The sequence below is a fragment of the Schistocerca nitens genome, chromosome 1 (genome assembly GCF_023898315.1).
Source record: "Schistocerca nitens isolate TAMUIC-IGC-003100 chromosome 1, iqSchNite1.1, whole genome shotgun sequence".
NCBI classification, from domain to species: Eukaryota; Metazoa; Arthropoda; class Insecta; order Orthoptera; family Acrididae; genus Schistocerca; species Schistocerca nitens.
This window is the reverse complement of record NC_064614.1, coordinates 13,022,113-13,036,908: the sequence shown is the minus strand read 5'-3', so window position 1 is coordinate 13,036,908 and position 14,796 is coordinate 13,022,113. Positions and strand designations below refer to the sequence as shown.

Sequence of the window (14,796 nt, the reverse complement as noted above, 5' to 3'; positions counted from 1 at the left end):
AAATAATTTCTGACATTTAAATTTCTTTTCTAATTTGAAATATTGATTTTTGTCCCCTTTCTTTTTTATCCATCAAGAAAATGATGCCATTGAATACCTCAAATCTGTTGAGAGGGCTTCCTCGTCAGCTTCTGTTCTAGATGTGGAAACAGATAAGCAGATACTTACCAGAGGTTTGTATGATGCTATGTGTTATGCATAATGTATAGTTGTTCAAGAAAATGTAAGAAATGTGTAGAAGGAATGTTGTTAATATACTGTTTCGCCACTTTTACCCCACGATAAAGCTGTGATTCTATGGAGATAGGTTGCGCGCGCGTGTGTGTGTGTGTGTGCGCGTGTGTGTGTGTGTGTGTGTGTGTGTGTGAGTGTGTGTGTGAGAGAGATTAGTGAATCATTTGCAGAGGATTCATTCAAAATGCAGGGTATCATTCTGTTCCACAAACATTGACAGGAGAGGGCCTGCACCCATCTCTTTGATCCAAAGCTTACTCCAGATACTCCTTAATATTAAAATACAATAATTGGACAACTTAGGGTAGGTGAATTGTGGTTTATTCATTTCATGGGTTATATTTACAAACAATTTTTGTTTGTTTGTTGTCTACAGCCAGATATATCAGAAATTTACATTTCACCTACAGCAGTCATTATACTAACGCAGAATAATGTTACATTAAAGTGGTGTTCTGTGAATAAACAGGTATGTTTGCTCGGCAGGATATGTAACAACTTTAATGTAACTCGAGTTGCCAATACATCACTTATACTCCAGTGAATAATACAGTCCCTTGTCTCTCACAATTTTTTTACCAGAGGACTGCCGTCATCATTCCTGTCTAAAAAGTATTGTTCATTTGGAAGTGAGACATTGGCTGTTTTTGCACTGCTTGTTCTCTTTCCCAGTGAAGTTCAGCTGTTGCTTTGCTTGCTGTTTGAGAGCACAGTGGCACAAGGTCTTAAGGTGTAATGTTTAGCATATTGCAACAGTAGCACACTACATGAATGCAGTGTTAAAAATACTGTTGTTTTCACTATCATTTATACATAAGTCTGCAATTACAGCTATTGCTGCATGCACCAGCAGGTCAACAAGATGCTGCACCCATGATACTAGTCTACCAGCTATGTGCTGAATGTTAAGAGTTCTCTGCATTGCACATTGAAATGCCAAACGTAATTTAAAAAATCCAAATATGAGTGACTGACTGTTATCAGCATTGTAGTGCTGTGGTTTGATATTTTTATCATAGAATGTTGGTAACAATTTACAAGAAAAGCTCCAATGCATGTTGGAACTTTGCTTTTTGGCCATCTTTGTTTTGCTATAACTTAATTCTATTTGTTTTAGTTCGTTCCACTATTTCTTTGAAAAATTGTTCATCCCCATCTACATCCATACTCTGCAAGCCATGCACAAATTAGTGGCATATGGTACTTATCGTTGTACCACAGATTAGGATTGCTTTATGTTCCATTCATGTATGAAGCCAGGGAAGAATGACTGCTTTAAAGCATCTATGCACATTGTAATTAACCTAACCTTCTTTTCAGGATCACTGTGGGTGTAGTGCATAGGGAGCTGTAGTATGTTCCTATAATCTTCACTAAATAGTGGGTCTTGAAACTTTACTTACAAGCTTTTGCAGGTAGTTACTGCCTATGTTGAAGCACTGGCCAGTTCAGATTTTTCTGTCTGTCCATGACGCTCTACCAAGAGCCAAACTAACATGTGACCACTGCATTTGTACAATTTTTTATATTTATGATAGAAGGGGAGTGCTTGTATGTCGTCCTCATGCAGGTGACAATTATTGAACTATATGAAAAAAAGTAAATTAGTTACTAACTACGGCATGCACACACTGTATTCAATATGTAAACATCACTACAGGAACTTAGACGTATGTTATGACATGTTTGATATGCCTGCCATCATTGGCAATGATGTGGGCACAGAGGGATAGAGAAATTCTGCATGACCTACTGAAGTGTCCGAATGTCGTTGCTTTCGATGACCTCCTGAATGGCTGTTTTCAGCTTGGCAGCCATTTTTGAGTCATTGCTGTACACCTTGTCTTTATCATAGCCCACAAAAACAAGACACATATGTTCAGATCCGGAGAATATGGCGGCCGATTGAGGCCCATGCCAGTGGTCTCTGGGTGCCCCAGAGCTAGAATTTGGTCCCCAAAGTGCTCCTCCAGGACATCACGCTCCTGCTTTGAGGTGTCGAACTTTTCAAAATCAGGGTCATTTTGGATAATGTGGATAAAATCATCTTCCAAAACCTTGATATACTGTTCAGTAGTCACCATGCCATCAAGGAATATCACGCTGATTATTCTGTGGCTGGGCATAGCACACCATGCAGTCATCCGTTGGGGTGAAGAGACTTTTCGATCGTGAAATGTGGATTCTCAGTCCCCAAAATGTGCCAGGTTTGCTTATCGATGAACCCATTGAAATGAAAGTGGCCTTCATCGCTAAACCAAACCATACTAATTCCAATCGTGCCCCATGGCCAACTGTGCAGTTTGAATGTCCTAACGCAAACCTTTCAGAAATTACGATGATCTTTATTTCATAGAGTTCAATAATTTTCACCCTGTATACAGTAATAGCTGGAGCATAACACAGGCAAAAAAATTTTAAAAATGGAGTTAATACTTGAGTTTTTGAAATTTAGTAACATCTGTTCACCGAAATAGGGAAAAGGATATATGTACAGTTTCTGAAGAGATAAGGAATTTGCTGTTGACTAATGACCTAATTTCAGAATCCAGAGCACCTACAATAATGCCATTTAGAATTTGCAGTAACTGACACTTCCCTTTAGCTTCAACAGACATGCCCTTTTTCCACAGCACATTGAGAGGATTATACCTATTCTTTCTCAGATCAACATCTCACTGCCTTAACACTTATCTATTGTACCAGGGATGAATGAGTTATCATCTGAAAGGTGTTTTAACTGGCTTCTGACATTCCATATCAATTTTGCACTAAAACATTATTTGTGGGAAATTTTAACATAAGAAACTTTTAACTATCAGAGGCAAAAGGACATCAAGGATGCTCAACTTCATACCTGTATTTTACAGAGCGAACTTCTTACTCAAGAATAAAAGACTCACTTTTTGTGTTATCATATTACAGATTTATTTACTAGATAATTTGTTATTTGCTGGATAGTTTCTATACAGCATTGTTATAGATAATAATTGTGACCACTGCAGTAGCCCATTATTTCTGCCTATCATACAAATTGACTTTTCTAAACAAATCTTTCCAAAATGACAAACATATTTGTCATTTTCACCTTGAATTATGATTTACGTATTGCTACTATGGCCTAACGTGCTTACTGTAATTGAATTTTGTTCAGAATTATGTGCGTGGAAATGTATATACAAGGATGTATCATAAATTCATGATTATTACGTCACATCATGCAGTTCCTTTTTAAAGATGTTTTTTCTTCATTCCCATAAGTACTCTTAACCCAGTGATTACACCTACTCCACAAACTGTCATTATTTAAAACTATAAAAGTGTGAAAGTTTTACGTCTTTACAATTAAAGCTCAGCTGATTGACACTGAGAAAACTGTTCTAATACCATGGATAAACTTAGCACCATTGATCCAAGCATACCTTTTCAGTTGACAAGTAGTAGTTCACATATTAAAATTGTGTGTGAGATCACTATAAACAAGTTGCAGTGGCAAATGCTTCAAAGAGTGAGACTGTACTTACTAAATCCTGCCTTTGCTCTTGGACAGTTGTATGTAGACTTTTCAAGGGTAACTAAATCAAATAACATTTTTTTAGCAATTAACGAAAATGAACAATAAAAAGTACACAAAGATTACATTCCTATATCAAGTATCGTTTACACCAAGGCACTGCAATGTTCTGCCAAAAAATCCATTCCAAATTATGTGCTTGGAAATATATATACAAGGATGTATCATAAATTCATGATATTATTTCACATTGTTCGGTTCATTTTTAAAGATGTTTTCTCTTCATTCCCACAAATATCAATATCCCGGCAACTACACCTTGTTCCAATACTCAAATATTGTCATTATTTAAAAGTGTAAAAGTTTCTCACAGGTCCCCTTGTTTTGATAAATTTCAAAAGTTCCAGATTCCGCTATATTTTTAAGTTTGTGTGCATGCGCGTGTGTGTCTTTTTCCCAACAGCTCTTCCTTTTTTAATAGCTGATATTGTTTATCTTTCATTATTTCAATTCCATTTTGAGTTAGTTCATATTATTTGTAAGTTTAGTATTTAAAATTATGAACAGACTTGCTTACTTTCAAGAGGTGAAATTCCAGTATTGCCAACAGGTACATATAAAAATAAAAATACACAGCACTGTTCTAGCTTTCAGAACCAATAGTTCTTTCCACAGAGAGGAGAAGGGACAGACCAGAGGAGGTAAAAAAGGAAGGGACTGGCATTCAGATCCCAGCATGAAAGTGAGAGGATGTTTTCATGAGTGAATATTCCTTTTGTCTTCTTTGATAAAAATGTTTTTGTACGACAGTTTATTTTGTGAATTATGCTATTGCTGACAGTGAGCTGAATGTTTTACTGATCATCATTTTCAGATGATGTTATTCGTGCAGAGAAAGGCTTAAAACCACAAACTTACAGTGCCTTTTTGCTGTATGCAGATGAAGATGAGAATTTTGCAATGCAGGTTGTAGACCAGATGGAAACAAAGTACAAATTGAAGGTATCACATTGTATAAATCATATTTGTAAATGAATGTAGTAAAATTAATGTAATATGCGTGTCTGTTGCCTCATGTTACTGTAAATGGATATTACCTCAGGTAATTAAAATTATGGGGGTGGAAGAAGGATGGAGACAGCCCTCTGCATGGCCACTTCCCCTAAATCGTATTCATAGGTTTGGTTCTTTGTGAACGATCCATCTCTGATCACCATGGCTCCTCTTGTAGCTACATAATGTTAAATGTACTAGTTCACATCTGATTTGCTACCACTTCTGTTGATGCAGAGTCCTAGTAGAATGAAGTATAAGATCTTTGTATGTTTTAAGGGGACCTTATGTCCATTTGTAAAGCTACGTTCTGTGGCTGGTGACTTTTCCAGTTCTCTGAACTGAATATGTTGTTTATGTTCAGTACAGCATCGTGACACTGTATTTCTATCATGTTACTAAGACAGTCTTTTACTGAATGCAGAAATTCTATCATTTTCCACAGCAGACAGGAAACTGATCTGATACTACGTTTACCTAGTATGCGTCCTGTTTTACTTGGGACTGCTTCACAGAGGGGCAGAATGCTGTTGCACTATTTTTTTTCCATTGGCTGAATGGCTTTGGGCTTTCATTTATCTTGAATACATACTTCATACTCAGTGAAACCTTGCTTTTACACTTTTCAAGGGACTTAAAAAAATGGTGTAAAATGCGGGAAGATGTATAAGGCGGGAAATTATATTTTAAGATGTAAAAGTTACTTATAAGACACCCCCTTGCATTTTTGCACTTTAGTTATTATATATGTATATAATAGGCATCAAAATACTTGGCAGGAACTTGTTTATTATGTAATAAAAGTTTATCATCTAATAAAAACAACTGATGTAACTGGAACTTACAACTGTCTGGGAAGTAGAAAAGTTTGACTCGATATCGTGCATGATAATTGATGTTTTTGGAAAGCCTGCAACTGTCATTCATTATTTAAATAATGAAACACTGCACCAGTTATGTATTTTTTCATGCTTATCTCAACGCGTTTCGAGAATTTTTTCCCCATCGTCAATTGCAAATATTTACATAAGTATTTTGTGTAGTGTTTGCATATGTGTTGTTCTGTCTCTTGCACTGTAGTCGTCTCCTTGAGGTTATCAAGTACTGTGCCACCTCTGTTACGTAGAAAACCACTCAGACGCACCGAGCGAGGTGGCGCAGTGGTTAGCACACTGGACTTGCATTCGGGTGGACGACGGTTCAATCCCATCTCCGGCCATCCTGATTTAGGTATCCTGATTTAGGTTTTCCGTGATTTCCCTAAATCGCTTCAGGCAAATGCCGGGATGGTTCCTTTGAAAGGGCACGGCCGATTTCCTTCCCCATCCTTCCCTCACCCGAGCTTGCGCTCCGTCTCGAATGACCTCGTTGTCGACGGGACGTTAAACACTAAGCTCCTCCTCCTCCTCCACTCAGACGCAGACAGTCATTTACATTGTTTGTATGTGTAATATCACAAAAAATACATATGTAAATACTGCACTTGACCATGAGAATAAATTCTGGAAACATGTTTTGCTCAGCATTAAAAAATACGTTTAAGCAAAAAACATTTGAGCAACGCAAAGTGAGAGAGTGGTATCAACTAGGGCTACACATGGCCAAATATGGTTCGACCAGTGAGCTTAATACTAAACTGGAGAGACTACTACACGAACTTCATGTACAAAGCAAAGCCATGACGCATGGCATCACAGTTGCCATGTTAAACCAGGGCAAGGTGTCATTGTTCTGCAGCATAGAAAAAATACAGTTACCATTTATGTATAACATATGATGATGATGTGTGTGTTCATAGTTCACTGTTAGCTATTGCCTTGTATCTTCTAACCATTCCATGCAAGATCAGTTTTGCAGTTATTTTGTCATATTTACATATGCAATTTCCATACTGCTGCTGAGGCTGCTGCCAAATTATGCTTCTCAAAAATCTTATCTTTGTGGAACAGATTTCTTGCTGTCACTTTTTGCATTTTATTTTCTGAATGATGCAAGTAAATAGCGATACAAGAGACCAAAACATTGATATGAAAAATTAATAAGCCTGTCATAAAAATGTTTAGAGATTAAAGTAAATTTCACTAGAGCAGAACTAAAGTGTTTTCTGTATGCTGCACTATTTTAAACACTGCTACAGATGTGTGAAGCAAACCACCTCTGTCAATCTTCATAGTAATGGCAACTGGATCTGCCACAAGAGTCTTGCAGTAAATGTGATCATTTTTGTTCAGAACATATCCTGATACATAATAAATAATAATGTTCTGATGTTCACTGAGTAGTGTTGAATCAGGAGCATCAAAGTAACTAGTATCTTCACTATCATCAGTGGACTTATCACTTTTCTTCTTATGTCACATTAAAATATGAACACTGAAAGAGCTCACTTTCTCAATGTCGTTTACATTACTGGAACTGTAATGTGTTGGGATAATTGTTCCACCAAACCTTCATCTAGAACTCTATTATTGTTATTATTATTTATTTATTATTTTTTATTCCCTCCTTGCATCATATCATGTTGTGAGAGTTTGTATGTTAAAAAATACTTTAGAGGTTCAGTATCCCGAAACAGAAACCCCTGGGAAAGACTTCAAACACCATTAATCACATCAAAAATCCCAGCACAAATGTTTTTCGTGGATGTACTAACGCGCGCACACACACACACACACACACACACACACACACACACACACACACACACACACACACACACACACACCATCAATCCTTAATGTTAGAAGGAAGTTTTCTGTACAACAAAGAAATTTAGTCCAGTAATTTACATTTTCAGTTCTCAGTGGATTTTAAAGCCCTTAGCATGAACATTCTTAAAGTTGTGCCCATCAAACAGTTCATCAATAATTCTGATGAATTCTACAGTGGCAGAGGTGTCCTGAAAATTTGGGTGCTGCGAAGTCTCTAGAAATTCAGTGGCAGCAGCAATACTGGAGCTCATTGTCTTGGCTGCTAGAGAAACATTCTTTTTGTTATTATAGAAAGAGTGAATTGGCAGATTTTAAAGATTCACACTCTTGCAGATAATGTAACTTCAAAATAAAGTCCCACTTCAGATCTCCAGCTTCAAAGTTAATAATTTTCTTTTCGGCTAAATTATTATGAACTAATTTTAGCATATGGCATGGATCAAGAATTGCATGAATATTACTATCATTGGCTGGATGCTTGAAGTAAGGGGCAAAATTTTCCAGATTCAGTGGGCACCCAAGATTCTTCAGTGTCTCACTGTTGACAGCAACACCATCATGTCACTGACCTCACATACATCTGATGGCAGTTTATCCACAAAGAAATATGCAATTGGGCACTTAAACTTTTCAGTATATGACAGGTCAGTAGTCAGTTCTTCTGCATCTATGTTCACAATGTTGCCCAAATCAGCAAAGTCTTCATACCATTTTTCGTTGGTTTTTTTTACACAGGCTGCTTCATAATTGACATACCATCAAAAATAAGTGCACACTCTTTAATATATCATTTGTCACTGGTATTATGTTTTAGATAGTTGAAAACCTCTTGTAGATAGCCAGGTTCACAATTTACTGATGACGCCCAGCCATGAATAATACTGGAATGGGGCAAAAGAAACATAGAGCATATAAATCTATATGCTTTAGGAGAATAGAAATGCAGACTGAGGACAAATTGTTTGGTTAGTTCACTGTATCACTGAAATTGCTTCTTTGCACCACTGTTATTCAGTTGCGTAAAAACAAGGTTTAAAGAAAAGCCACTAAAATGTTCACCTGAGGAAAACTTTCCAAGTTGTCATTTACACAGTGTATGTGTTCCCCCCTCCCCACTATAATCTATTCTGCCACTGTTTGCACCTTTTTTTTCATGTCTTTTCAGTTTAATCTGCAATCCTCTCTCTCTCTCTCTCTCTCTCTCTCTCTCTCTCTCTTTCCCAGGGGCCAGAATTCTGAGCGAGACATCAGTCTGAACACTTGCATCACACTTCTCATGATCACCATCAGATTCGCTAATGTATTTGTTATTAGGATCTTATTCATTTCCTGAAACAGAATTAAAAGAACCCATCAGAAACAGTTATGAGCTACTAGAAATACGGAACTATACATTGACAGCAGTGTATAGCCTTCTTGCTAGTTAAATACATGGTTTTACATCAGTTTTACTGATGGTTTATTCCAAACAAGTAGCCTTCTCTGATTGATTTTCATTTGCAAATGGTCTGGAAAACTGAATAAACTTGGTACAGCATCATCCTCAGCAGCTGTCAATCAGCTCCTGTTCGAAACACACAGCTGTCTTTTGTAAAATGAACACTAAGAATGACGCTATGTTTCAGTGGAGCCCATTATTATCTTAATAATGTATGTACTTATTTCTTTAAAAGTTCTGGACCCAAGTGAGAAACTGAAAAGATTTTAGATATCTTTTCATAGTATTTGAATTTCTCAAACACTGTTTCCTTTTCCCTATACTAAAGTGTGTATTAAGTTACAGGTGGAATTGAATACTGCTTCCTGTTATCCATGGATTACTGCATCCTTATGCAACTCGACCCTTGACCGTGTTTGATAAAAGAGAAGTAGTCACTTTAAGGGGAGTTGGAACGCCCTATCCCTACAATACTAAATTTAGTGGCTTGGCTTCCATGTGTATCAGGAACCACCGTAGCCATTGACAAGAAACTTTTACAGGACATTACACTGTATGTTCTGAGTCTACTGAACTACAGTAATTGCATTACACCCACAGCTTTCAGAAATAAATTTTTTTGATTACACTGTTAAAATTGGATGTACTTTTTTTGTACGTTACCCTAAATAATTTTAATTGTACATAAGATTGGGACTGGGACACAGATGTTTAGGACGGGTGGTAGGGACAGAGCATCGAGTGACATTATACTGAGTGCACTATCTGAAAATTACCTCTAGCAATTAAACAGAGAGAACTGACTCCTGGAGATAACGTCTTGGACCTCCTGATAACAAACAGACCCGAACTTTTCGACTCTGTAAGCGCAGAACAGGGAATCAGTGATCATAAGGCCGTTACAGCATCCCTGAATATGGAAGTAAATAGGAATATAAAAAAAGGGAGGAAGGTTTATCTGTTCAGGAAGAGTAATAGAAGGCAGATTTCAGACTACCTAACAGATCGAAATGAAAATTTCTGTTCTGACACTGAAAATGTTGAGTGTTTATGGAAAAAGTTCAAGGCAATCGTAAAATGCATTTTAGACAGTTACGTGCCAAGTAAAACTGTGAGCGACGGGAAAAACCCACCGTGGTTCAACAACAAAGTTAGGAAACTACTGCGAAAGCAAAGAGAGCTTCACTGCAAATTTAAACGCAGCCAAAACCTCTGACAAACAGAAGCGAAACGATGTCAAAGTTAGTGTAAGGAGGGCTATGCGTGAGGTGTTCAGTGAATTCGAAAGTAAAATTCTGTATACCGACTTGACAGAAAATCGTAGGAAGTTCTGGTTTTACGTTAAATCAGTAAGTGGATCAAAACAGCATATCCAAACACTCTGGGATGATAATGGCATTGAAACAGAGGGTGATACGCGTAAAGCTGAAATACTGAACACTTTTTTCCAAAGCTGTTTCACAGAGGAAGACTGCACTGCAGTTCTTTCTCTAAATCCTCGCACAAACGAAAAAATGGTTGACATCAAAATAAGTGTCCAAGGAATAGAAAAGCAACTGAAATCACTCAACAGAGGAAAGTCCACTGGACCTGACGGGATACCAATTTGATTCTACACAGAGTACGCGCAATAACTTGCCCTCTTTCTAACAGCCGTGTACCGAGCACAGGTAGTTCCAGTTTTCAAGAAGGGTCATCGAGCAGATGCGCAAAACTATAGGCCTATATCTCTGACGTCGGTCTGTTGTAGAATTTTAGAACATGTTTTTTGCTCGCGTATCGTCATTTCTGGAAACCCAGAATCTAGTCTGTAGGAATCAACATGGATTCTGGAAACAGCAATCGTGTGAGACCCAACTCACTTTATTTGTTCATGAAACCCAGAAAATATTAGATACAGGCTCCCAGGTAGATGCCATTTTCCTTGACTTCCGGAAGGCGTTCGGTACAGTTCCGCACTGTCGCCTGATAAACAAAGTAAGAGCCTACGGAATATCAGACCAGCTGTGTGGCTGGATTGAAGGGTTTTTAGCAAACAGAACACAGCATGTTGTTCTCAATGGAGAGACGTCTACAGATGTTAAAGTAACCTCTGGCGTGTCACAGGGGAGTGTTATGGGACCATTGCTTTTCACAATATATATATAAATGACCTAGTAGATAGTGTCGGAAGTTCTATGCAGCTTTTCGCGGATGATGCTGTAATATACAGAGAAGTTGCGGCATTAGAAAATTGCAGCAAAATGCAGGAAGATCTGCAGCAGATAGGCACTTGGTGCAGGGAGTGGCAACTGTCCCTTAACATAGACAAATGTAATGTATTGCGAATACATAGAAAGAAGGATCCTTTATTGTATGATTATATGATAGCGGAACAAACACTGGTAGCAGTTACTTCCGTAAAATATCTGGGAGTATGCGTGCGGAACGATTTGAAGTGGAATGATCATATAAAATTAATTGTTGTTAAGGCGGGTGCCAGGTTGAGATTCATTGGGAGAGTCCTTAGAAAATGTTGTCCATCAACAAAGGAGGTGGCTTACAAAACACTCGTTCGACCTATACTTGAGTATTGCTCATCAGTGCGGGATCCGTACCAGGTCGGGTTGACGGAGGAGATAGAGAAATCCAAAGAGGAGCAGCGCGTTTTCGTCACAGGGTTATTTGGTAAGCGTGATAGCGTTTCGGAGATGTTTAGCAAACTCAGGTGGCAGACTCTGCAAGAGAGGCGCTCTGCATTGCGATGTAGCTTGCTGTCCAGGTTTCGAGAGGGTGCGTGTCTGGATGACATATTGAATATATTGCTTCCCCCTACTTATACCTCCCGAGGATCACAAATGTAAAATTACAGAGATTCGAGTGCGCACGGAGGCTTTCCGGCAGTTGTTCTTCCCGCAAACCATATGCGACTGGAACAGAAAAGGGAGGCAATGACAGTGGCATGTAAAGTGCCCTCTGCCGCACACCGTTGGGCGGCTTGCGAAGTATAAATGCAGATGTAGATGTAGAAGATTATGTTGTTCTTTTAGTTCAGTAGACTCAGGATATGTATGTTATTACTCCTGAAAATTTGAATACTCTACTCGAAGCGATTTCTGAGATTTAGGAAAAAATGCAAAAGAAAATGTAAATTTTCAGGAATGGCTTCTAAAGTTTCAAAAGACTGTGAGTCACTTAATATATGCTTAATTTTTTTTATTTTTAGTCACTCGGAAGCACCCTGCACCGTACTCTATATCATCCTCTTGAGCTTCTTCAAAGTTTTTACTTCTTTCTGGACTCCTTAGTGGCCAGCTGTGCTGCCTACTCTGCTTTATCAATGCAAACCTTGTCCATCCATTCAAGTTCTCTGATGCAGTTTGCTCCAGGGTTAATTCCCATACGCTGTAGCACTTTCACCCTACCAATGTTGCCATCATTAAAAGCAATAACAGCATCACTGATGCCCCCCCCCCCCCCCTCACGCTCCCTCCTTTTAGTGTCTTCTTTCTAACAAAAGCATTTTTTGGTAAGCGAGTCCATATAAGATTATTGAACGACTCATTGGGATTTTGAGTCTGACCATGCAGACACTTCTTCAGTAATTCAGGATTTGCCAGGTCTTTGTAAATAGGTTTTATGATATACTGGCTGTATGAACTGTTTGAGTGCTGGGCATTGCAGTAATTGCACCATGAATCAGGTGCAGGAGGGCAAAGGTGGTGTACTGGTTTTCCATCAGTTGACAGTCTGTGGAAGAAGGTAGCCTATACTGCCTGCTTTATTTTCAACAAATCCTCAGTATTATTTCTAATGGCAATCCCATAATACTGCTGCAGTTCATCAATCATTTTGTCTGTCATCCTGTCTCTTACGGTTTTACCATCAGAATGTTCCTTGTCCCTCAAGCTTTGTTTCAACTTCCTCAAACTGGCGCCCATCCGATTCTGTACATGACCTTTATAACACAGCAATCCACAGCCTTCTATATAAAAAATTACTGATTTTATTACATCTTGAAGTAACGCATGTAAAAATTTTAACATTTTCAACCAGTGTAGAAAATAAAATACTTCACACACACACACACACACACACACATTTTATTCAGAAAATTACAAATTTTATAAAAATACGAAAATGTGAAAAAATTTTTTTCCTTTCTAACTACTCTTAACATAATATGGTGACTCCACCAAAGAGCGTCACAATTTCCTAGGCAAAGACGCTTTTGAGTAGTCTCTTCAATTTAGTATTGAGCTCATTGGGTTCGACAGAGGTGTCACCACGATCACAACAGTCACAAAACTGTGCATGTGCAGTAGACAATTTAGAAATGACTGTGATTGGTCATGGTATCTTTGTTCGAATGAACCTATAGTTACTCCCATCCGCCAGCATGTCAATTAGAGCTTGGCAGGAGCAGGTGATATGACATGAATTGTTCAAATTTTCACATGTTTACTGGTTCAAATTCACTGAATAGAGTGCCCTTTTGCCAAAAAACTTAAGCACGTAATGTTCGTCAACACTACTTGATGGCCAACTTCATGCCAGTGTCATTTTATGTCAATTTTTTCTCCACAAACATCTTTTTCATGAAGCGTAAATCATGCGAAAATTATAAATATGTTGATGCAAAATCAGGTGTGAATTAACATGTGGACGTAGAAAATTTGAGGGAACTATAAAAAATGTCGTAAATGGTGATAAAATGTTAATGCCAGGAATATAAAATCTGACATACTATGTAGTCAGTAAGTATGTTAATGTGTTCATAATGTGATTCTTTGTACAGTGTCTGTGCCCTGCTCTGAACCTAAACATCATATCAAATTCAGAAATTTGGAGAAGTCACAGATACAAAGACGTTATACTTTGCCTTACTGGGACTTCATTATAACAAAAGGGGTTGAAATATAGATGTGTGTTTGTTGATTCACCACACACTGGTTATTTCCCTAGTGCAGCAGCTGGGGTACAGACAATAGGAGTGGACTGTTGGCAAAGAACTAAAATTAAAAACTTGATTTCTGAGGGGAATTGTGGTGCTGCTGACATTCTTCTTCTGCTCTATAATTCTTGACATACTCTAGGTGATGTCACTCCATCAGTAAAAAGTCAGAGTCCACTGTATGATAAACACACATCAGTCGGTCCCAGCATTCAGTTATCTCCTGATTAACAGTATGGAGAATATCATTCCATATTAGAGTTTTTAACTCCAACATGGTATGACTTGAACACTGAGAAAATTTTATACCTCAATGACACAGCTTCAGCTGATCTACTTAGCTGACTGTGGTTGTGTTGTCGTGTACTTAAAAAAATCAGTTCCTGTCTTTCAGAACTACATTTCATTGGGGTCAATTTAAGATGATGATGATGTGTATACAGTTGGGCTTCAAATATCTGGTGATGATACCACTTTCAGTTTTTGTCATAAGTTTTTTCTAGACTGTAATGAGAAAGACGGGTGCAATCAATTGTCAAACCTGTTCATCTCATCCCTTAGTTAAGTATTGGCAGGAATAGAGATAATTCTTTCCTGTTTAACGCAGTACATGTTATGATCTGTAATGACTTTATAGAAGCTTATCGAGCAGTGCACTTTGTGAAGCGAAGTACGTAATATAAGAAGTAAATAATCAGGTGACTTACTGTGAGTGCGGGAATTACTTCTGAAGCCGTACTATTAGAATCTCAGAGTGTACCTTTGAGGTTATTTTTTCTCTTTTTGTGTCTTAACTACTGCTATTAATATACATACGCAGTCTGTCCCATAGAAAAGATGACTGATTTTATGTAAGGGGCATTCAAAAAGAAATGAGCTGGAGGCATAATTACAGAAACCAGTACCTGTATGT

The 14,796-nt window shown here is 37.9% G+C and overlaps 1 protein-coding gene across 2 annotated transcripts in view; it reads left to right on the top strand.

Moving 5' to 3' along the window:
* Positions 1-14,796, top strand: part of LOC126240546 (myeloid differentiation primary response protein MyD88) — a 132,389-nt gene that overhangs the window by 44,507 nt on the left and 73,086 nt on the right. For both annotated transcript variants that reach the window (XM_049947933.1, XM_049947934.1), the window contains 2 exons: positions 78-173; positions 4,623-4,750. In XM_049947933.1, coding sequence (XP_049803890.1) covers positions 78-173; positions 4,623-4,750 — 224 coding nt within the window. The remainder of the gene's footprint in view (positions 1-77; positions 174-4,622; positions 4,751-14,796) is intronic.